This window comes from Dermacentor albipictus, chromosome 4, assembly GCF_038994185.2.
Source record: "Dermacentor albipictus isolate Rhodes 1998 colony chromosome 4, USDA_Dalb.pri_finalv2, whole genome shotgun sequence".
Taxonomy (NCBI): Eukaryota; Metazoa; Arthropoda; class Arachnida; order Ixodida; family Ixodidae; genus Dermacentor; species Dermacentor albipictus.
In genome coordinates, this window is record NC_091824.1 from 20174405 (window position 1) to 20197863 (window position 23459).

Below are 23459 nucleotides of genomic sequence, written 5' to 3' on the forward strand. Positions count from 1 at the left end.
CAGCGCGGCCAGGAAAACTGCTCGTGCAAAGCCCAAATGCCCGTGCGCCAGTCTCATGCTCGGCGGGTCTCTCGGGCGTCTGTTGCATGGCAACAGTATGCGTCGCTCTTCAAGTAGCCTCTTGCACCACAACACGGGTCATCACTGTAGTTCCGGGACTGGGCAGGCTCCCCTGTTCAATGAAACTCCTTGACACCGACTTGGAGCACCGCGTGTGCGCCACTCGGTCTGTGTAGGTCTTCTGTGAACCTCTGTGATGCCAACTAGGGTCACTGGGTATCAGTCAGTAGTTGTGCGGCTCTTCAATGAACGTCTTTGACGCCAACTTGGGTGACTATATTGTCACGTGGTAGTGACGTTAAAGAACACAGTAGCAGTACTGTGAAAGACAAACTAGCTTTTATGTGGCGAACCTGTGCCCACAAAACAGGGTACACTTAAAGCACAACGATAGCGGCGAACACAGTCGGCGATCGTCGAAAATCTGATCAGCGGGTCAAGCGCGTCGGCTTTTATACTGCAGTCGTCGAATGTTCCAGACTAATCGTTCGGACCCGCGTGGCTTCCACAAAGTTCTACACCATTCGCGTCACGCGATGAAATCAGATAAGACAGGGTTCGGCGACAACAGACAGCCGGATAGAAGCATCGATAACTTTCCAGAAACTTCGGATACATGCAGGCGCATCCCGCGCTGTGCGATTACATTTGTTAGGCGGCGAAACATGGTCGCCCGATAAAGATAAGTACACGCGTCAATACCCCCCTCTTAAAAAGCATCGTCCCGATGCTACAAATATAAGAGAGCGAAACACAAAAGGACACTTAATAAACATAAGTAACAAAACAACGAAAAGAAACAAAGTCCAAAGATCAGTAAGCGAAGTCCCAAAGTTCATTATCGCTGGTAGTAGGGCTTGAGTCGCACAACGTGGACTATTTCAGGTCGTGAGCGGCGCCGCTGTGATAGCGAAATGCCGTCTGGCACGACCTCATAGTCCAGTGCCCCAACACGTCGGATGATCTTGTACGGTCCGAAATAGCGACGCAAAAGCTTCTCGCTCAGTCCTCGTCGGCGTATAGGGGTCCAAACCCAAACACGGTCACCGGGCTGGTATTCGACGAAGCGTCGTCGGAGGTTGTAGTGTCGGCTGTCGGTACGCTGCTGGTTCTTGATCCGTAGGCGGGCGAGTTGTCGGGCTTCTTCGGCGCGCTGGAGAAAGGTCGCGACATCATGATTCTCTTCGTCCGTGACGTGCGGCAACATGGCGTCGAGCGTCGTCGTCGGGTTTCTGCCGTAAACCAGCTTAAACGGCGTGATCTGTGTTGTTTCTTGCACCGCCGTATTGTAAGCGAAAGTTACGTACGGCAGGACCGCGTCCCACGTCTTGTGCTCGACGTCGACGTACATTGCTAGCATGTCGGCTAGGGTCTTGTTCAGGCGCTCCGTGAGACCATTCGTCTGTGGGTGATAGTCAGTTGTCCTCCTGTGGCTTGTATGGCTGTACTGCAGAATTGCTTGGGTGAGCTCTGCTGTAAACGCTGTTCCTCTGTCGGTGATGAGGACTTCTGGGGCACCATGTCGCAGAAGAATGTTCTCGACGAAAAATTTCGCCACTTCGGCTGCGCTGCCCTTCGGTAGAGCTTTAGTTTCAGCAAAGCGGGTGAGATAGTCCGTTGCCACGACGATCCACTTGTTTCCGGATGTTGACGCTGGAAACGGTCCCAACAAATCCATCCCGATCTGCTGAAATGGTCGGTAAGGAGGTTTGATCGGCTGTAGTAATCCTGCTGGCCTTGTCGGTGGTGTCTTGCGTCGCTGACAGTCTCGACATGTCTTGACGTAACGAGCGACGTCGGCGGTCAGACGCGGCCAGTAATACCTTTCCTGTATCCTCAACATCGTTCGGGAGAATCCGAGGTGCCCAGCGGTTGGATCATCATGTAGAGCGTACAGTACTTCTGGACGCAGCGCTGACGGAACAACAAGAAGGAAGCTGGCGCGGACTGGTGAGAAGTTCTTCTTTACGAGCAGGTTGTTTTGTAATGTGAATGAAGATAATCCGCGCTTAAATGCCCTAGGTACTACGTCGGTGTTCCCTTCCAAATACTCGACGAGGCCTTTTAGCTCCGGATCTGCGCGTTGTTGTTTACTGAAGTCTTCTGCGCTCATTATTCCGAGGAAGGCGTCGTCATCCTCGTCGTCTTCCGGCGGGGGATCGATGGGGGCGCGTGATAGGCAGTCGGCGTCTGAGTGTTTTCGTCCGGACTTGTAGATCACCGTGACGTCATATTCTTGCAGTCTGAGGCTCCACCTCGCCAGCCGTCCTGAAGGGTCCTTTAAGTTAGCTAGCCAACACAACGCGCGATGGTCGCTGACGACTTTGAATGGCCTGCCATATAGGTATGGGCGGAGTTTTGCTGTAGCCCAAATGATGGCGAGGCATTCCTTTTCAGTCGTAGAATAATTGCCTTCCGCTTTTGACAGCGACCGGCTAGCATAAGATATCACCCGTTCATGCCCGTCTTTCTTCTGGACTAGGACGGCACCGAGGCCTAGGCTACTGGCGTCAGTGTGGATTTCGGTATCGGCGTCTTCGTCGAAATGTGCGAGTGCCGGCGGTGACTGCATGCGTCGTTTTAGTTCTTGAAATGCGTCGGCCTGCGCCGTTTGCCATTTGAACTCTACATCAGATTTGGTTAGATGCGTTAGCGGCTCAGCGATGCGTGAAAAGTCCTTGACAAAGCGCCTGTAGTAGGCACACATGCCAAGGAATCTACGCACTGCCTTCTTGTCAACGGGCTGCGGGAACTTTGCGATGGCAGCTGTTTTCTGCGGGTCGGGGCGTACTCCGGATTTGCTGATGACGTGGCCTAGGAACAGAAGCTCGTCGTAAGCGAAGCGGCACTTTTCTGGCTTCAGAGTGAGCCCTGATGATTTGATGGCCTCTAGTACTGTTGCAAGCCGCCTAAGGTGATCGTCAAAATTTTCGGCGAAGACGACGACGTCATCCAAGTAAACGAGACAGGTCTGCCACTTCAGTCCTGCTAAAACCGTGTCCATGACGCGCTGGAACGTTGCAGGCGCCGAGCACAGTTCGAATGGCATAACCTTGAATTCGTAAAGGCCGTCTGGGGTGATGAAGGCGGTCTTTTCGCGATCTCTTTCGTCGACTTCTATTTGCCAGTAGCCAGACTTGAGATCCATCGACGAGAAGTATTTAGCGTTGCAGAGCCGATCCAATGCGTCGTCTATTCGTGGGAGGGGGTATACGTCCTTCTTCGTGATCTTGTTCAGACGACGGTAACCGACGCAGAAACGCAGGGCTCCGTCCTTTTTCTTTACCAGGACCACAGGGGATGCCCACGGGCTTTTCGACGGCTGGATGATGTCGTCGCGGAGCATTTCGTCGACTTGTTGCTTAATAGCTTCACGTTCTCGTGTCGAAACTCGGTAAGGGCTCTGGCGGAGTGGTTGAGCGCACTCTTCGGTTATTATGCGATGCTTTGCAACTGGTGTTTGTCGAATCTTTGATGAAGTCGAAAAGCAGTCCTTGTATCGTCGGAGAAGACTTCTGAGCTCTTGCTGCTTGCTTATGGGGAGACTTGGATTTACGTCGAAGTCTGGTTCGGGGACTATGGTCGGCGAGGTAGATGCGGCAGAATCTGTGAGGACTAAGGCATTGCTCGTTTCCACAATTTCCTCGATGTACGCGATTGTCATGCCCTTGCTGATGTGCTTGAACTCTTGGCTGAAGTTGGTTAGCATCACTTCCGTGTTCCCTCCGAGGAGTCGAGTGATCCCTCTTGCCACGCAAATTTCACGGTCTAGCAGTAGACGTTGGTCACCCTCGATGACGCCTTCTACGTCGGCAGGTGTTTTTGTGCCGACGGAAATTATAATACTGGAGCGAGGCGGGATGCTGACTTGACTTTCGAGCACGCTTAAGGCATGGTGACTACGAGAGCTCTGCGGCGGTATCGCTTGATCTTCAGACAGGGTTATCGACTTCGACTTCAAGTCGATGACTGCGCCGTGTTGGTTTAGGAAGTCCATGCCGAGAATGACGTCGCGTGAACACTGTTGGAGGATAACGAAGGTGGCAGGGTAAGTCCGGTCATGAACGGTAATTCTTGCCGTGCAGATTCCAGTCGGCGTAATCAGGTGTCCTCCAGCGGTCCGAATTTGAGGGCCTTCCCACGTTGTCTTAACTTTCTTCAACTGGGCGGCGATGTGTCCACTCATGACGGAGTAATCAGCCCCTGTGTCGACTAAGGCAGTGACTGCGTGGCCGTCGAGAAGCACGTCGAGGTCGGTGGTTCTTTGTCTGGCGTTGCAGTTAGGTCGTGGCGTCGGATCACGGCTGCGTCGTGTTGAACTGAAGTTGGAACGTCGCGTCGTCAAGTCGTCGTTCGTCGGTGTAGTCTTGCCTTCCTGACTTCGTCGGGACGGCGGCGTGTCGTTGTTATGTCGTCGAGATCGTTTCGTCGTCGTCTTCGTCGGCGGCGGAGGATCTTCGTCAGTTCGACGAACAGCAACTGCACCTCCATCGGTTGCTGCTTTTAGTTTTCCGGATATGGGCTCGCTGACCGGCCCCGGGCTGGGCCAGTGTATGGTCGGCGCTGCGGCGACAGGTAGCGGCCTGGTGATGGCGAACGGGACGGCCGTCGAGGGCTCCACTGAGTAGCGGCGAGGTAATCGGCGATGTCACGTGGGCGCTCGCCAAGCTGTGGACGCGGCGCGCTGACGGCGAAACCTCGCAGTCCCATCTCCCGGTACGGACATCGTCGGTAGACGTGACCCGCTTCTCCGCAGTGGTAGCAGAGCGGGCGGTGTTCAGGAGCACGCCAGATGTCCGTCTTCCTCGCGTAGGTGCGCTGGGCGACGGGTGCTCGGGCTGGCGGCGGCGGTGGCGGCGGACGACGGAACTGCGGCGTGACAGGGCCCTGGCGCGGTCGCGGCGGGGGCCCTTGACGGCGTGCGACGGCGGCGTAGGTCATCGCTTCTGGCTGGGGCTGCGGCAATTCAGGTTGCACCTCAGGAGCTCCCAGTGATCGCTGAACCTCATCTTTCACGATGTCAGCAATCGAGGCTACTTGAGGCTGCGACGAATTCAAGACCTTGCGGAGTTCTTCGCGCACAATGGCCCTTATGGTCTCTTGGAGATCAACGGAGCCCAGCGCTTGGACGGCGCACTGAGGCGTGAGCACTTGGCGGTTATATTGCCTAGTGCGCATTTCTAACGTTTTCTCAATCGTCGTAGCCTCTGTCAGGAACTCGGCTACGGTCTTCGGTGGGTTTCGGATTAGTCCGGCGAAAAGTTCTTGCTTTACGCCTCGCATCAAGAAACGCACTTTTTTCTCTTCGGACATTTCCGGGTCGGCGTGCCGGAAAAGACGGGTCATCTCTTCTGTGAAGATAGCGATGGTCTCATTAGGTAGTTGGCCTCGGGTTTCCAGCAGAACTTCGGCCCTTTCTTTTCGGACAACGCTCGTGAACGTCCTCAGGAAGTTACTGCGGAACAGGTCCCACGTTGCTAGGGTGGACTCCCGGTTCTCGAACCAAGTCCTCGCGGTATCTTCCAAGGAGAAGTACACGTGTCGTAGCTTATCTTCAGAGGTCCAGTTATTGAAGGTCGAGATCCTTTCGAAGGTTTCGAGCCAGGTTTCAGGATCCTCCGACGTACCTCCACGGAAGGTAGGGGGCTCTCTGGGTCGTTGAAGTACGATGGGTGAGACTGGGGCAGCCATTGTGGTTGTCTTGCCCACAATCTTCTTGGTCTTCTCAGGCAGAAGTCCGTGCTCCGGGGGCAGCTGTTGTAGACGACGGCTTACTCGATGGTCCGTGACTACGTTGGTGCTCTCTTTACGGTCCGGGCTTGGATCACGGCATGTCGGGGGCGTCCGGTACATGGACCAAAAGCACCTCCACCAGATGTCACGTGGTAGTGACGTTAAAGAACACAGTAGCAGTACTGTGAAAGACAAACTAGTTTTTATGTGGCGAACCTGTGCCCACAAAACAGGGTACACTTAAAGCACAACGATAGCGGCGAACACAGTCGGCGATCGTCGAAAATCTGATCAGCGGGTCAAGCGCGTCGGCTTTTATACTGCAGTCGTCGAATGTTCCAGACTAATCGTTCGGACCCGCGTGGCTTCCACAAAGTTCTACACCATTCGCGTCACGCGATGAAATCAGATAAGACAGGGTTCGGCGACAACAGACAGCCGGATAGAAGAATCGATAACTTTCCAGAAACTTCGGATACATGCAGGCGCATCCCGCGCTGTGCGATTACATTTGTTAGGCGGCGAAACATGGTCGCCCGATAAAGATAAGTACACGCGTCAATATAGGTACAGTCGCGATCTACAGTCACGGATTTCGGAAAAATGTTTGTTGTGAAGCACAATTGTTATAATTAACAACTGATTTGCACACTAACATGGAAGAGGACCTACAAACTGATTGTGCTTTTCTACACTTTTCAAGAGCGTTTGACCTCGTAGCACATTGCCATTTGATTTTGAAATTATCTGCTCTTAACTTACAATTTCTTACACTACCATTTATTCACCATTTCCTTTTAATCGTCAGCAATTCACAGCAGTTAATAATTTTTCCTCTCCTCTTTCGCACGCTGCTTCAGATGTACCACAAGGCAACGTTCTTGGGCCATCACAATTTCTAATATACATTAATTTCTTACTTAATAACATTTACTCACACGTGCGCATTTTTGCAGACGACTGCGTTCTTTATCGTTCGATCAAATGTGCCGATGATCATACAATCCAACAAGAAGAGCTAGAACTTATTTCTCTTTGGCTAACACTTTGTTAATGAAGCTTAACCTTTCGATATGTAAAATTACCTTTTAGCCACAAGCATAATAAATCAACGTTTCTTTATCACATAAGCAACATCACTATTTTGCATGACATTCAATATATATACTTCCGTGTTCACCTAACTTCGACTCTTTCATGGTCAACGCACATTGCATACATATGCGCCAATGTTTCGAGATCATTAGGGTACATAAGAGGCAGGTTGCATAATTCTACTAAAAGCATTCGTAAACTTACTTATCTTACATTTGTTCGACCTCAGCTTGAATACGCCTCATCCGTCTGGTCTACCCATCAGAAATACTTGATCGAAAAACTCGAATCTATTCAGAATAGAGCTGTGTGTTTTATTTCACGTTGTTATGACTGTAACAAAAGCATAACACAAGCTCGACCTCTCACTACAGTTCTTGCATGATCGCTGTGATATAGCCCTGCTATGACTAATTCACTAATATGGCCATAATACAGCGCCATCTGTTCTGCCTCTTGAAACTCCTCATTACAGGCCACACCGGCTGTACAATCAGTTCAATTTCTTGCGCATCACACGGGAAGACTAATTCATTTAGCTATTCCATTCTTTCAAGAGCCATTTGCTTTGGAACAATCTTCCTAACGCCATTGCTTATGAGAGTGACCAGGAAAATTTCCGGCATCTTCTAACGACGCATTTTTCAAACTGTACATAACCTAACGTGTTATCTTTTCTTGAGTTTCCCGTTATTATTGTGCTACTATCCCTTAAATACTGTTTTGTTATAGCCAAATATGTCCCGCTTGCTCTGTAATATTTTACTTTGTGGAAGTTTTTTGTTCACTGACCTTTCGCGTTCAAAAGCATGCGGTTTGTGCTTTGTAGAATTTTTACACCACATTACTGCATGTTAGCGCATTTCTTGCACTGTATATTTTGTATATGTGTATGATCACATATGTATTCTAATTATTGTATAATCTTTGAGTTTACTCTCCTACCTTACACAATGCCTCTAGGGGCTTGTAAGTTATCTTTAAATAAATAAATAAATAAAAATTTCGGGGACGAAGGTGCCGAAATTTTTTTCGCAGCCTGGGCATTCCTGCTGAAATGAAGAGCGCATGCGTACACGCTCATGTTTGGCCAATACAATGTACTAAACCAATTTCAGCTTGCGGAGCTGCGCTTCAATACTTTTTTTTTTTTTGCTGGTGCCGTGGTCCACAAACTTTTGATGGCGACTGTACGTGCTACTGGGAATGTGCTGCCTCTAGAAGGACGAAAAGATACCGTAAATTTCTGCGATGCTGAGCGGAATCGAACCCTCGTTACAAGTGCGCCTCAAGGACAGCACCCCGACGCATTCACCGGCTGCGCCACAAATTCACCCTTTATGCAGCGCTTTTCAAAGAACGCATTCCAGGCCAACTCTTTAGGGAGCTGCGCTACGAACGCACTGGGTATGGGCCCATCTTCCATGAACCTCTCGCCAACTTGGGTTACTGAGTGTGTGTCACTGAGCGTGCGGCGAGCGTGAGAGCAATTCTCAGCGTTCGCAGGCGCCGGCACGCGGCGCTGCTCGTCTCAGAGGCAACGCGAGGATTTCGCGGCCGCATCGCCAGATGGCACCGAGTGTCCTTAGGGGAACGCGAAAGAGGAGTCCCCGCTGCAGTAGACACCTCATACATAACTCGTCTTGACGGTGGTAATACATTGTGTCGCTTCATTGACTCAATGCTAAATGCATTACCGTCAATAGTAATCGTGAGGTGGGTTCTCCAGATTCTTTAATCCGTTAGCATTCTTTGGGTACTTCACGCACTTTCCGGGGTCCATGTATCTATATATGTATGTTTGCATATAGCCGTTTTCCCACCTACCTCGGTCTATTGGCAGTGAGTGGTCGAATGGGTAGCGAATCGGCTGCCGTGCTAAAAAATTATTAGGTCCCGTTGTCTAAAGCGTAATATGGTAACATTACGTCGTGTACCCAGTGCACCGAATGCACTACTCTACGCCAAGCTTGCAGTTGCTGAACGTAGGGGCTGAGGGAGAAGAGATGTCATTGGTAATGTGGGGCAAAAATCTAATGTTTCTCGCTTGATTAACAACATTGCAAACAATCACTGACGTCTACTTTCTTGCGTAAAAACGCAAAAATCTACTTTTTTTATTGCAGGACGTTTTTTGCAAGTCGGAGGAGGCAGGAAAGTTTAAAGAATCCATTTCTCCGGCGTGCCTATGATGAGATTTGGACAGATTGCCGGAAGGGTCACTGCCGGAACTCCTTTTTAACGGCAACGAATCCAAGGCATTTGCATTTTTGTAGGAGGTCATTCCACGTTACGTTTCTTAGATGTGTCGCTCGACCATCTCAGATTTTCTTGAAAAATCTCGCGGCTATATTCTACCTTGCTCGCAGGTTTTTAGCAGTATACCCTTGCCGAATAAGGTTTTTTCACGTGACGTGCTTCCAAAGTTCGCCCAACTACGGGAATCACGGTTCTGCGAGAAGGTTAATATGAAAATTGACTTGGGATGTAAAGCTGCACAACTTCGCTTGCTGAACCTACAAAGGTTTGTCGTCTTCCATTCATAGTGGTGTTAATTGGCAAAGCCGTCGGAAAAAGTGCTTGAAGAATCGCAAATTCTGACAACAATCTGCGAAATTGGCCATATTTTACTAGAATGATTACTAGTGATATGTTCATTGTAATTATTTGATTGTCCTAGAGCTGTAGTGTACAGTGAAAAATCTTTTGCGCCAGTTCTCTTCGCAGTAGGCATACGCAGCGTTGGACTAACTACAACGTGAATTTTCCCAATGGAGTGCTTGACTGTGTTGTCCATTCCCAAAGGCCATTATAAATATAGTCTTTCACGTCATCGCTGGAGCTTGAAGAAGTCGCAAGAGAGCATGTGCGATCTTTTACATGGGGTTATATGTTCCCTGCTGCGTGGAAGTGAATAATTTTTGCCGAGGGTGTTCACAACATCATTGTTGCGCATCCGGTGTGATTCGTTTACCGTATTCAAAAAGTGTATAACCTGTAACGCTAAAACACAGTTTCACGTGAAGAAAAGAACTGGAACAAATTGTTGACAGTTACTTCTGGCTATGGATAGTACATTTCTAGCAAAAAACAAAACAGAGAATATTTTTTCTTCAAGTATAACTTAATTATGGTAGTAATAGTTGATTATTAATTGGCTTGCTAAACTATCCACCGCTGAAACTTTATATGATATGATACCTTTATTGAGACAATGTTCGAGGACGCTGGCGAAATGGGAAATGCCCGATAAAGCGCACAGCTACTCCAGCACATATCAATACTCCTATATGTGAGTAATAAACTTCCCGTACGCATATGATGCATTGGCCATGAGCGAGTTTAAAGGGACAATTTAATTTTACTCAAGAACGAGCGACATATGTTCCTTCTGCTCACACTGTCAAGGCATTCGTCGAACGGAAAGGTGTGCGAAGGAGTTTGATGGCGTACCAGGTCCCATGGTCCGATCTCGAGACGGTCGTACACGTACGCCATGGCGAATGATGATGTTGGCAACAGGAGCGTCGTGCTTGCAGCCACGGTCACCGGGATGCACAGGTACAGCGGGTTGCATGGCACCGCCGCGGCCTACGAGAGGACGACCTTTGAATGGCAAGAATATAGTCATGGACTCTGTGTTTATGTGGTTGGGCTTTGCGCCACCAGTTGGAGCCACCGATCTGGCCGCTCACGTTTACGCCCCCGCTCATCCGGCAAACCACCTGCGCTTGCCGGAACACCGGACGCTCTGAAATTCTCTATTATCAAGTATTCCAGCTGCATACAGGCACACTCTCACATGACGCGCGCAACCAACCAGAGCTGTTTCGCTTCCACCGGGGAGGGAAAAAGCAGGAAAGGGTTTCGCGCGCACTGCGCCGGCTTCGTTTCTGTTCAGTTAAGCCTCGGAAAACGGACGGGACGGCCACGCTTGTGCGTTCTCCCGAGCAACATGCAGCCTTCGACGAGTAGCGACGAGAAATCGCCCGTGAAAGGGCTCGCCGTCGGACCGATCCAGCCGCTAGGGCCGCCCGAGCTGACGGAGCGGGAGGCCGAAGCAACCCGGCACTGGTACCGATGGGTTCCACAACATCAACCATGACGAAGGTCAGGTGCACGCAGGACAAGCTTCGCTTACCCCTATTTTCCGGTAGTGGAACGGTTGGTCATTGTTTTGTGTGCGTTCTAGTTAGTTAATATCGTACGAACAGTGTGGTGACCAGGCAACCGACGCATGCTCAATTACGGGTCTTATCAACGTTTTGTAGGCTGTTTACATTTTCTGGGCGACTTTTCAGCATTCTCTTTTTCTAAAGTGCGAGTTTGGCAAGTGCTCTTGAAAGTATGATATGAATGGGCTTGTGCCGTCTTCAGTTAGTAGTAAGGGTTACCCCACAATTTTTAAGGTCATCCACGCGTGTGAGGGTGGTTTCCTTGTTGCTGTACGCAATACCTAGGGACCGTTCTTTGTTTGTGAAGGTCTCAGCCAGTCTTCTTGAAACTCATAGCCTGCTGCTATTACGCACTCCATTCACAAAACATGGCATACAAGCTGTTTATAATTAGTTGGACATGTGAGCTACAGATGTTAGTGTAGAAAAATCAATCGTGAGCGTGCAACCGCAATTTTATTGGTATATTACCGGTAACTCGAACAACAGTATTAATGTAAATAATAAACAAAAGCGGGCCCAAAAGTGGTCCCTCAGGTACACTGGAAGTCGCTTCAGTAGTGGAGGACTGAGAATTGTTATATGAAATGAACTGAGACCTTAAATGCTAATACTCGGCTATCCAGGCGACAACTTTAATATTTCCGAGAACTGTACGAAGCTTGGCAGGAGTCTTTCGAGACATTCGGAACTAAACGTTTTTGTATAGTCTCTAAATATGGCGACGATTTGACCATCGTCCTGTAGTGCTTACGCAATGACATATAAACACTCGATAAGCTGCGAGACTGTAGAAAAACCGGTGCGGAATCCGCGCTGACACTGAGATAATGGTGTTTTCTTGCAATTACTGAACCATGCATTCATGAATAAAATTGTGGCAGAAACTATCCTACGAAGTCTGTCAGCGGTGATGAATGAGCAATGAATCACTATAGCGGCCCAAAGTATTGTCGCCGTCGAAACAAGTTGTGTGCGAGGTGTGTACTGCAGCGCGAGTCCTCTATCGAGCTTCCTAAGAACACTCGGCGCCATCTAACACGACCGTGCGCGGTCTGCGAAATGCGTGACTCGCCGGTGTGCGATAACACTAAGAAACACGACATGCGGCAACCGGGCTCTTCTCTCGCGCTTCTTTCCGGACATTCTGCGCCATCTAGAGGCACCGCCGAGAAGTCTGCGTGTGGGCTCCGAGATGAGAAGCGTGGCGCTGTGGCGCCTTCGAGCGCTGGTAATTGTTGCTGGCTTGTCCCACGCTCAGTGGTACATACAAGTTGGGAAGATGTTCATCGAAGAGCTGCGCATACCCGAGTGCATTCATGGCGCCGCTTGCTAAAGCGTTGGCGTGAGAAACGTCAATTGAAAAGCGGCACATGCCCAGTGCATTTGCGGAGCATCCTGATAATGCGTCTCGTTGCTGTCCTTGAAGTACCCTTGTGACGTGGGTTCGATTCTGTTCAGCATCGACTAAATTTAAGGGATCCTTTTTGTCATTGTAGGGTGGCAAATTCCCAGTGGCACATACCTAGTTACCCAAGTTGGCATCAAATATGTTCATTGGAGACCAGCGTACTCCATACCCAGTACTCCAAGCCGGCGTCTTACAGTTGCTTCGAACAGTGGAAAATACCCAGTCCCGCGTTTGCACTGTCAAATGTCGGTGTGATAGAGGTTCGTTCAGGGGTCGTACGCGTGTACACATTGCCACATACTCATTGACACAAGTTTGGCCAAGTTAGATTTGAACCGTGTTACCTCAGCACCGCAGCCCGATGTGCTGCTGATTCGACCACTGGCGACCCAGTGTTACGGCTCGCGTCTAGCCCCTCGTGCAGAAAGGACTTTCACCCACCATGCCTCGTCGAAATGAAGCGCGACTTCTCCTGTTACGGTTGGCTCCTCGTGCAGAAAGGACTTTCTCCCACCATGCCTCGTCAGAATTAAGCGTGACTTCTGTTACGGTTGGCACCTCGTGCAGAAAGGACTTTCTCCCACCATGCCTCGTTAAAATGAAGCTTGACTTCCTAATTCGCTACGCCATGGTCATCGCCAGTGTCTGCCGGTCTGGCGGAAGCCCCGCACTGTTTTCAGGCCTCTTTTGTGTGTGCGTGTGCGACTTTAGATGGACCATTTCCACGAACTGTCAAGCTCTACAGGAGAACTTCCACGAACCAGCAACGCCAAAAAGAGAAGGACAAGCGTCTGCAGTTCCCGGACCTGAGGCTTGGTATCCTTGCAGCAGACTCTATATAACCAGATGCTCGGTATAAATACAGATGCTCTCAATTACGTGGGTGCGCCTAGTGTAAATACAGCGTTTTTTGAGCCTACGACACCGGACGAGGTTTACTCTGTTTTTATATCCTTAAAGAACACTAAGGCACGTGACATCGATGGTCTCCAGATTAAACCAATTAAATTTACAATAGACTTGTTAGTGCCCGCTTTCACCCACGTATTCAATGTTTGCTTGTCTACTGGTGTTTTCCCTAGAAAAATGCAACAGGCAAAGGTTACTGCTCTGTTCAAATCAGGGGACAGAAATGACGTGTCAAATTATCGGCCGGTGTCAGTGCTCCCTGTCATATCAAAAGGCTTAGGGAAGGTTATCTGTAAAAGGGTTATGTCGTTTTATGAAAAATATCAGTTATTATCTCCGCATCAATTTGGGTTTCGTAAGGGCCGATCGACTGAACTAGCTCTGTTAACACAGAAGGATTTAATCTTGAACGGCTATGAAGAAAAAAAATTAACATTAGGCGTATTTATCGATTTTTCCAAAGCCTTTGACAGGATCAGTCATAGTACTCTACTAAAAAAACTCGAGCATTATGGATTCCGTGGATTATCCCTGGACATTCTCAAGTCATACTTAACCCATAGGAAACAATGCGTTTATATCTCAGAAGAATACTCAGACCCCTTGAATTTAGAAGCTGGTGTTCCCCAAGGGAGCATATTAGGACCTATATTGTTTAACATATATATAAATGATTTAACAAACATCAGTAACCTACCACACTATATAATATACGCAGATGACACCAGTCTTTTCTTCCAATCATGCAATGCTGATAACTTATCACAACTAGCAAACACCGTCCTTGATAAACTATATTGGTGGAGCAAGGCAAATTCTTTACAAATTAACTCTAAAAAAACCAAAGCTGTTCTTTTTGCACCCGCCCAAAAAAAATGTAAATCGTAATCTAAACATATTCTATCGATCAGAACGAATTGACGTCACCGCGGACGTGAAAACACTGGGAGTGATTTTTGATCAGCATTTAAGTTGGGACAAACACGTAGAACGCGTGGCAACAAGTATGGCAAAAGCGTGCGGTGCGCTTTGTAGGCTTCGAGATGTTCTTCCGTTAAAACTACGGCTATTGCTGTATAACACCATATTTATTTCTCATGCCAATTATTGTATTGTATGGGGGACAACGTCACAAAAAATATTCAGACATTATCTGTTTTACAAAAAAAAAGCATTGCGCCACGTTGCTTGTATTTCTTACGGCAGTCATACAAGTACATTCTTTTCTAAGTTTCATGTTCTTCCATTTCATTACAATTATCAGTTTAATCTTGCTATGAAATATAAAGAAAGCGTAAAACGAGGCGTACTCGGGATTTACTGGTCTTTGCAATCTAAGCAAACCTCATCTACTCAACTACGACATTCGGGAGCGAGAAACTTGGGCCGTGCCTTTTTCACGAACTAATCATGGTAAGAACAGACTACCGTACCGCATATCGGTATTACTGAACAGTCTTGAAAAAGAAAATATGGATCTTAGGACAGTTTCACGTAGAATTTTGAAGGAATATTTCATTAGCCGTGCGACTGCATGTGATTAGAGCATGTTGTATTTGCATTTCCTTTTGTTGGTTTTAACTTAAGTATAGAATTGTTTTTGTATTTGTCTTGTATGTGAAAGTGATTTTATATATTGTTATGTAATTGGAAAAAAATGTATTGTTTCACCACGTTACATAAATATGTATTCTTCTGTTAAGAGAAGGCATGTATTGCTGGTTAAAAAAATGTTGGTTACAGTGTGTTTTCAAAAACGCATGTTATCATTCCCTTAGACATGTTTCTGAAGATATATTTTATGTACCAGTGTATTGTTGCGTGAAAAGTGTTCCCAAACTGTCTGCTGCCAAATACTGTAGGGGCAGGGGCCTTTGTCAAGCCGCTTAAAATTAGCGGCTTTTTGCTCCTGTCCTAGCATTTGTACATCTAAAGTTGAATGCTGAAATAAAGGAATGGAATGGAATGGAATAACCAGAGGAGGAGGGCCCCTCCTCCTCTGGTTATACAACAGATTCCGCGAATCAGACTCTGTGCTGGTCACGTGACGTCGACGGAAGCAAGATCCCTCCCATGATTGTAGAGAGCCTATTTAAGGGGCTCCGAAATGTACTTTTTATGCGAAGCATATTACGAGAGCTCAACCCAGCTCCTCAGGCGCGGCGGTGTCGCCTTCAATACCACGTGACACCGTGACGTCACGACGGAGGAGAAACGGGGTGGAGTCGCGCCGTCGCTCGCGGCGTCGCGGCGGTATATAAGCAGCTGCGCTTGCCTCTGCTAGACACTCACGAGCTGAGATGCCTCCTGGAGACAGAGCTGCTCGTTGGAATGAGAAGCGAAGGTTGCGGCGTGCTACAGAGACTGATTTTCTAGGTGGCTTTGGCTCAACTCTTGCAAGATGGGCTGGGTGGGAATCGAACCAGGGTCTCCGGAGTATGAGACGGAGAGTGAGTGAGTGAGTGAGTGAGTGAGTGAGTGAGTGAGTGAAAAACATTATTAGCTCTAGATTCGCTGGTCTTCTGCGGTCTTCAGATGGAATCGTCCATCTTCTAGCACAACGGTCGGTTGCCCTTAGTCCAGGGCTCCGCTGGATGCTGCTGCCAGTTGTGCTCGCCGAATCAGACCTTCTTGGTCGACCTGGCGATCGCTGGAGAGCACTCCCTCCCATTGCTCCGCACTCGGGTTTGGTATAACGGGTACCACGTCTATCTTCTGGCATGCCCACGTTATGTGGTACAGCGTGGGTGTTTCGTGGCACCAGGGGCATTTGTCATTGTATTGTGTCGGATAAATTTTGCTGAGTACGTTTAGGTTCGGGTACGAGCCCGTTTGTAGCTGCCTCCACGCGACAGAGTCCTCTCTGCTAAGGGAGTTGTGCGGTGGTGGATACCGCTTTCTGCAGCCCTTGTAGTAATCTAGTATCGCCGAATAGTCTTGGGGTACAGGTTCGGTCTCCTCGAGGTCGCCTACGTTGGATGCTCGGTAATAAGTATACCCGCGAGCTATCCTGTCCGCCTCTTGGTTCCCTGCCACTCTCGTGTGTCCCGGCGCCCATACTATCGTATGCCTAATTCGTTCTTCTTTTGTTTGTCGTGCTGTTATGTGGTCTCCGCAGCGGAGTATGCGGAGCGCTCCGTGCCCTATTCTGCCACGTAGGTAGTTGCGGCACGCTGTTTGCGAGTCTGTAATGATTGTTAGAGACCGTTTAGACCGATATCCCTCCGCTGCCGCTAGAGCGACGGCCGCTTCTTCAGCCTCGACTACCGTACAGCCTTGTAGTGATGCGCTGGTGATCTCGCGTAGGTTCGAATCAATCACCGTTGCTACCGCGTTGCTGTTTCTCTGCCCAGCTGCTCTGGCGTATCTGGCTGCGTCCACGTATACCGTCGTTTCTTGGGGTGCTAGTGTCTTTTGTAGGTATTCAGCCCTCGCTTCTCTGCGTGCTTTGTGGAGATTGGGATCCATGTTCCGGGGTATGGGCGCTACTTTTAGTGTGTTGCGATACTCGTCCGGTATTGTTTCGGTCCTCTGTATCTCTTGAAGTTGATCGGCGCAGCCTAGTTTCTTCAGGAGCTCCCTGCCAGATGGGGTCTGCTGTAGTCTGCGTTGTTGGGAGACTAGTTGCGCCTCTTTCAATTCGTCGAAGGTGTTGTGTAGTCCTAAGGCTAGGAGCTTTTCGGTTGAAGTGTTGAGGGGAAGGTGGAGTGCGGTTTTGTAGGCTTTGCGTAGAATCGCGTCCGCCTGTTGTACCTCACTCTTGATGGGATTGTAGAATGGAAGGCTGTATGCCACTCGGCTGACGACCAAGATTCTGACCAGCTTGAGTGTGTCCTCCTCTCGCATGCCATGGCGTCTGTGTAAGATGCGCGTGATCATGCGGGCCACTTGTAGGGTGGATGCCTTGAGTAGGGCGAGGGTGTGGGTGCAGCGTTGGTTTGACTGTATCCACATCCCCAGGATTCTGATGAGCGTCTTTTCCGGTATCGGCTTCCCCTCGAGGTAGACGTTGAGCTTTAACTCGTCGCTGGTGGGGACTGTGCGGTTTTGCTTTCCTCTCCAAACTCTCAGGAGCTCGGACTTCTCAGTGGAGCAGGCTAGCCCTCTTGCTCTGACGTAGTCCTCTACGCAGGTGGCTGCCTCTTGTAACTTCTCTTCTTTCTGTCTGAGCGAGCCTGTGTTAACCCAGATGGTGATGTCGTCGGCATACATGGCGTGGTGTATGCCGTCGATTTCTTTTAACTGTTTTGCCAAGCCAATCATTGCTATGTTGAAAAGCGTGGGGGAGATGACCGACCCTTGAGGCGTCCCTTTGTTTGGAGTAAGGAACTTCTCTGATCGGAGCCCTCCGAGGCCAATCGTTGCCGTTCTGTTTGAAAGGAAGGCTTTGACGTAGCCGTAGACTCTCCTCCCGCAGTTCAGGTCGTTCATGCCCGTGAGGATAGCTTCGTGGCTTACATTGTCAAAAGCCCCCTTGATATCCAATGCCATTATTATATTCTCCCCGCTCCTGGGGACGTTCCCGAGTACTTCTTCTTTGATTTGAAGCAGTACGTATTGGATCGATAATTTTGCTCTGAATCCAAACATGCTGTGGGGATACAGTTCGTTGTCCTCCATGTACTGTTGTAGTCTCAGCGTCACCACTCGTTCGTACAGTTTTCCCAGGCACGATGTGAGCGAGATCGGTCTGAGGTTCTCAATTTGCAGTTTCTTGCCCGGCTTAGGAATCATCACTATCTCCGCATGCTTCCACTCCTCGGGAACGGTCTCAGCTTCCCAGTGTTTGTTGAGAAAGTCGGTTAATTCTGCGACTAACTCTTCACTGAGGTTGCGGATGAGTGCGTTATTTATCTTGTCTGCACCCGCGGCCGTGTTTCTGGTTGTGTTTCGAATCGCTGCGTAGACCTCTTCTCGCGTGATGGGTCTGTCCAGGTTAACGTTTTCTCTTCCTCGGTAGCGCTCTGCGTAAGCTGCTGGGTTCGTGTCCCCGAAGCATTTAACGCGTACCTTCTCCAGGAGTTCCGAGTCTGGTCCCTCGAATTGGTGAATGAACCGGTGGATGGTTTTGTTGTTTTCTGCCTTGGTCTTGGTCGGATCTATGAGAGCCTTGAGGATATGCCATGTCCTCGCTGTGTTCAAAGTTCCGTTGAGGGAGTCGCTGAATTGCTGCCAATTTTGCCCTGTCAATTGCGCCGCGTACTCCTCTGCTTTCGCTGTGACTTCTGCGATCTTTATCTTTAGCTTCCTGTTGTATTTTTGTTTCTTCCACCTCTTGGTGAGCCCGCGTCTAGCTTCCCACAGCTTGAGCAGTCTGGCGTCTACCTCGGGCGTCTGCGTCGTTCGCGCGATTTCTTTGGTGTACTTGCGCCGCTACCGCTGAGCCACGAGTACGATGCTTCAAAGCGGTACAAAAGCGCCTCTAGTGAATGTGGTGTTGCCTTAGAAACGAGCTGTTTCTAAGGCTCAGGAGTGCGTCGCTTGCTCAGGCGCACATTTCGTTGCCGCGCCGAACGCTGCGTTGCTCGACGCTCACCGCGTCCAATGCGGGGCGCGTAGTCGCTGCGCCGTAGCCCATTGTCTTCCACCCCTTGGCGGGTCGACGGGAACGCTGTCGCGTTCCACTCTTGAAGGCGAAGCAGAGTAACGCATGAGTTGTTTCTTCGTCTAGCCGAACCAAATATAACCAAGCAACAGCAGTTCACCAGGCTAAACAGTGGTTCAACAACTAAAATAAAGGCTAGTATGCTTCGCATCCTGGGCTTAACCTTAGCTAAGCCACAGCCATTTTTTTAGATCACTTCATTCTCTTCTCTTCATCTTTCACTAATCTTTGAATAAACAGTGCAAGTTTCGCACTAGAAATCGTCTCGTCCTTGCCCAGTCGCCATGGTCTACCGGACGCCTGCAGCACGCCGACAACGCCACGCTACCCAATAGTAACATCGGTCGCGCTTCGATAGGCAGGCGTCGCTACAAATCGGCAGCAGTACGATACGCTACCCTGGACTACGCAACACCAGTGACCCAGGCAGGCGGGAAAATGGTTAGATACAAACATAGAGAGATAGCCACGTAAAGTGCGTGAACTACCCTAAGAATGCTAACGGATAAATATGCTGAAGAAGTTTACATTTGGGTAATGAGGTGTTTGGTCTGTAATTGTAAAGTTGTAAGGTGCTTGGTCTGCAGCACAAGTAACGGATTCAGGAGTTACCAACAAATGCTATAGATACTACTATAGCACTAATCACTACTTGCAGATACCATAGCACTATCACGAGGACCGGCGGAACAAGCCGATCGAACAGGTGGCCGAAGTTTGGGAAAGAAGACGTAGAAAGCTTCGCTGTAAATAAAAGAATCACGTGCTTAAAGGCAGATATATGTTGTGCTCAGGATTTAAATTCCATTTGTTGTTTCGCCGTGGAACATACCCATCCTGGGGGATTAATCGAGAACGGGCACGTGACAACCAGCGACACGTTCCGAATGGCTAACTCATCGAAAATCAGTTAAACCACGGAATACGCTGAGTATATTTCGCCATTCTATTATTAATTCTGTGTGCTTTGGATATACCTACAAGCCAAAAACATGTATTCAGACTTTATGTACGATTTAATTTTTTGTATCACGCAATACATCCTTGCCCTTACTCACACTCCTGTAGCGCGGTCAGCGTACAGGATTTATGTAATCCGTTTACTAGTGCTTGCATTCGGAGCACATATACGTAACCTTCGCATATAGAGGCTGTCCCCCGCAAGTTCTGCCAATATAAAAAAAAGATATGCGAGTGCCACAGAGCTGGACAGAACCAAAGTAATGTTTGCGGTCACTTGTGGCAAGACAGACTATCTTTTGCACTTCACTTAATTACGTAATGAGATTTCATAGATGAATCACCTTCATTAAATATTATATTCAGAGCAAAAGCGTCATTGGGAAAATTGTAGACCATCCTGAAAAATTTCCGATCCGCCTATCTCTTGCTCAATGCGTGCTAATATAAGTTTTTTTACAGAGAAGCTGTATATGGCTAGGGTTCCGTGCATTTTTGTTCTCCGTGAACAAAAACTATCATCATCAATGACTCGTACCTCCGAAGTATTCATACTCCCATAAGCAAGCAAAAAATGCAATGGCTCATAGCCCCGTACGCAGAGGCTACAAGCACTCAGTAAAGTAAAGCGAACTGTGCTTAAATTCTTTCTAATTACGAATGCAACATACAGAACAGCATGTAGAAAACTGTCATCATGAGTGGCTCATACCCCCGTAGGCAAGCAAAAAATGCAATGACTCACAGTCCCGTAAGGTTCATGGCTGCTCGCGTTGCGTGAATTAGCGGCGATGACACTACCCCTGTTGTTCTTGTCGGCGATTTCGATGCGGATGTGTCGGCACCGAAAAGGGAGTGGTTTACGCGTCCCGTGTTGCAGACATATCCCTTGCGATGCCACACCGATCCGGCCCAATCGACCACCCGGCGGCATACGTGCATCGCTTGGGCATTATCAAATGTGATTGAAGTTGCAAGTGAAATAATTTCCACTGATCAAGACAATAAATCATCATCATCATCATCATCAGCAGCAGCAGCAGCAGCAGCAGCAGCAGCCTGGTTACGCCCACTGTAGGGCGAAGACCTCTCCCATACTTCTCCAACTACCCCGGTCATCTACAAATTGTGGCCATGTCGTCCCTGCAAACTTGTTAATGTCATCCGCCCACCTAACCTTCTGCCGCCCCTGCTACGCTTCCGTTATCTTGGAATCCAATCCGTAACCCTTAATGACCATCGGTTATCTTCCCTCCTCATTACATGACCTGCCCATGCCCATTTCTTTTTCTTGATTTCAACTAAGATATCATTAACTCGCGTTTGTTCCCTCACCCAGTCAGCTCTCTCCTTATCCCTTAACGTTGCAACCGTCATTCGTCTTTCCATAGCGCATTGCGTCGTCCTCAATTTGAGTAGAACCCTTTTCGTAAGCCTCCAGGTTTCTCCCCCGTACGCGAGTACTGGTAAGACAAAGCTGTTATACACTTTTCTTTTGAGGGATAATGGCAACCTGCTGTTCATGATCTGAGAATGCCGGCCAAACGCACCCCAGCCCATCCTTATTCTTCTGATTATTTCAGTCTCATGATCCGGATCAGCGGTCACTACCTGCCCTAAGCAGACGTATTCCCTTACCACTCCAGTGCCTCGCTATCTATCGTAAACTGCTGTTCTCTTCCGAGACTGTTAAACACTACTTTAGTTTTCTGATTGGACTTTAGATATTTAGACTCACCCTTCTGCTTTGCCTCTCCAGGTCAGTGAGCATGCCTTGCAATTGGTCCCCTGAGTTACTAAACAAGGCAATATCACTAGCGAATCGCAAGTAACTGAGGTATTCTCCATTAACTCTTATCCCCAATTCTTCCAAATCCAGGTCTCCGAATACCTCCTGCAAACACGCCGTGAATAGCATTGGCGAGATCGTATCTCCCTGCCTGACGCCTTTCTTTATTGGGATTTTGTTGCGTTCTTTATGCAGGACTACTGTGGCTGTGGAGCCGCTACAGATATCTTTAATCAGGATGCCTACCCATCAAGACAATAAATGAGTTCGTACCTTTGTTCAAATTTATGTGTCCGTGTCGTGGGCTAAACGGCTTCACTGGTAAACAATCTTCACAGAGTGGAATGGCTCATGATTTTTTTTCCAAGCCCAAAGCACTTTTCGTGGTTTGTCGCGAGATTGTTTGGGGCTAGGGGAAAGAAACTTTTAACATATATCTAGAACGTGATATTTTTGGGTGAAGGCAACCGGTCAATGAACCCACACATGCTGCCTGAAGGCATCAACGTTGCCAGATTAATCAAAAGTGTACTTATGTTCCTGAGGGTCTGCCATGTGCCCTTACTAATTTTAGGTCGCTGGTGATGCCAGTCACCATGACGCCTGCGGCAGAAAGGATGTTCCACATCCGCCCCCAAGGTTTGTGAATAGTGGCGCTGGCTAACACTCCCAGGGTTCTACTAGGAAACAGATACCCAAAAAAGTGGTAGGGGAAACAACACCGCGGTAGCTCAATTAGTAGAGCATCGCACACGTAATGCGAAGGTTGTGGGATCGTTCCCCACTTGCGGCAAGTTGTTTTTTCATCCACTTTAATTTAAATTAATTTATTGTTTTTTATTTCATTGATTAAGCACGAGTAATTTACCCTATTCTGTCCTTGGTGTCAGTGTTTATTGGCCTCTTATGATATGCTTTGGTGATAGTCATTTGTCGCCACAATTTTTATTGACGCGCCTGCCAAACATTCTCACACAATGAACCTATAGCATAGTCATGATAGCGGCCTGTGACGCAGTTCGCACTTTCTAAAGTTGAGAGCGCCGGAATAATGCGTTTTGATGACCTGAACAATTCACCCGTAGCACACACTGCATTGCCGCATCATTATGGATTTATGCATGCGTTTACACACTCCGTACAGACGAAATTGATACGGCGTTGACAAGAAGAAGACGCAATAACTGTGTGCTACAGAGTATATGCTTAGATTGACCAGCAAACAAGATCTGTCAAAAAGTGTATGTGAAATAAACTATGATTTGATTTGATTTGATTTGATTTGATTTGCCATCGAAACACTCGCATGTGGCGTTGCAATTAAAAAATGATGGAACATGTCAGTCCTCAAACAAATCGGTCTTCACGACGCCGCGCTGAGTAGCATGAGAGCAGCGTGTATAGCTCAAGTTGAGTAAGGTGCTGGATAACACTATTCTAACACTAGATTCTATGCTGAAAACTGCTCAAGTGCATAGACAAGCGAAAAGAGTCTAACGCTGTCTGGCAACTTTCGTTGGTTCCTGCGTGTTATAGCCGTTGTTGGTACCTATACTTGACGCTGCCCGGGTAGCGGCATACCTCTGTCTCGCCATTTTCGTTTCTGTGTTCTCTGCCACCTCGCTGATGTGGATGACCACATGGATTGCTTCTTCCATGTGCCTTTTCCTTTGTGCTTCTAATTTCTGTGCTGTTATAGAGTTTCTCACTATAACCCCTAGA

The 23459-nt window shown here is 48.5% G+C and overlaps 1 protein-coding gene across 1 annotated transcript in view; it reads right to left on the reverse strand.

Annotated features, from left to right (window-relative positions):
• The window catches only part of LOC135915105 (solute carrier family 13 member 2-like), a 151021-nt gene that overhangs the window by 20908 nt on the left and 106654 nt on the right, over positions 1-23459 (reverse strand). Inside the window, exon 14 of the mRNA XM_065448100.2 lies at positions 10342-10479. Within this exon, the coding sequence (XP_065304172.2) occupies positions 10342-10479 (138 nt within the window). The remainder of the gene's footprint in view (positions 1-10341; positions 10480-23459) is intronic.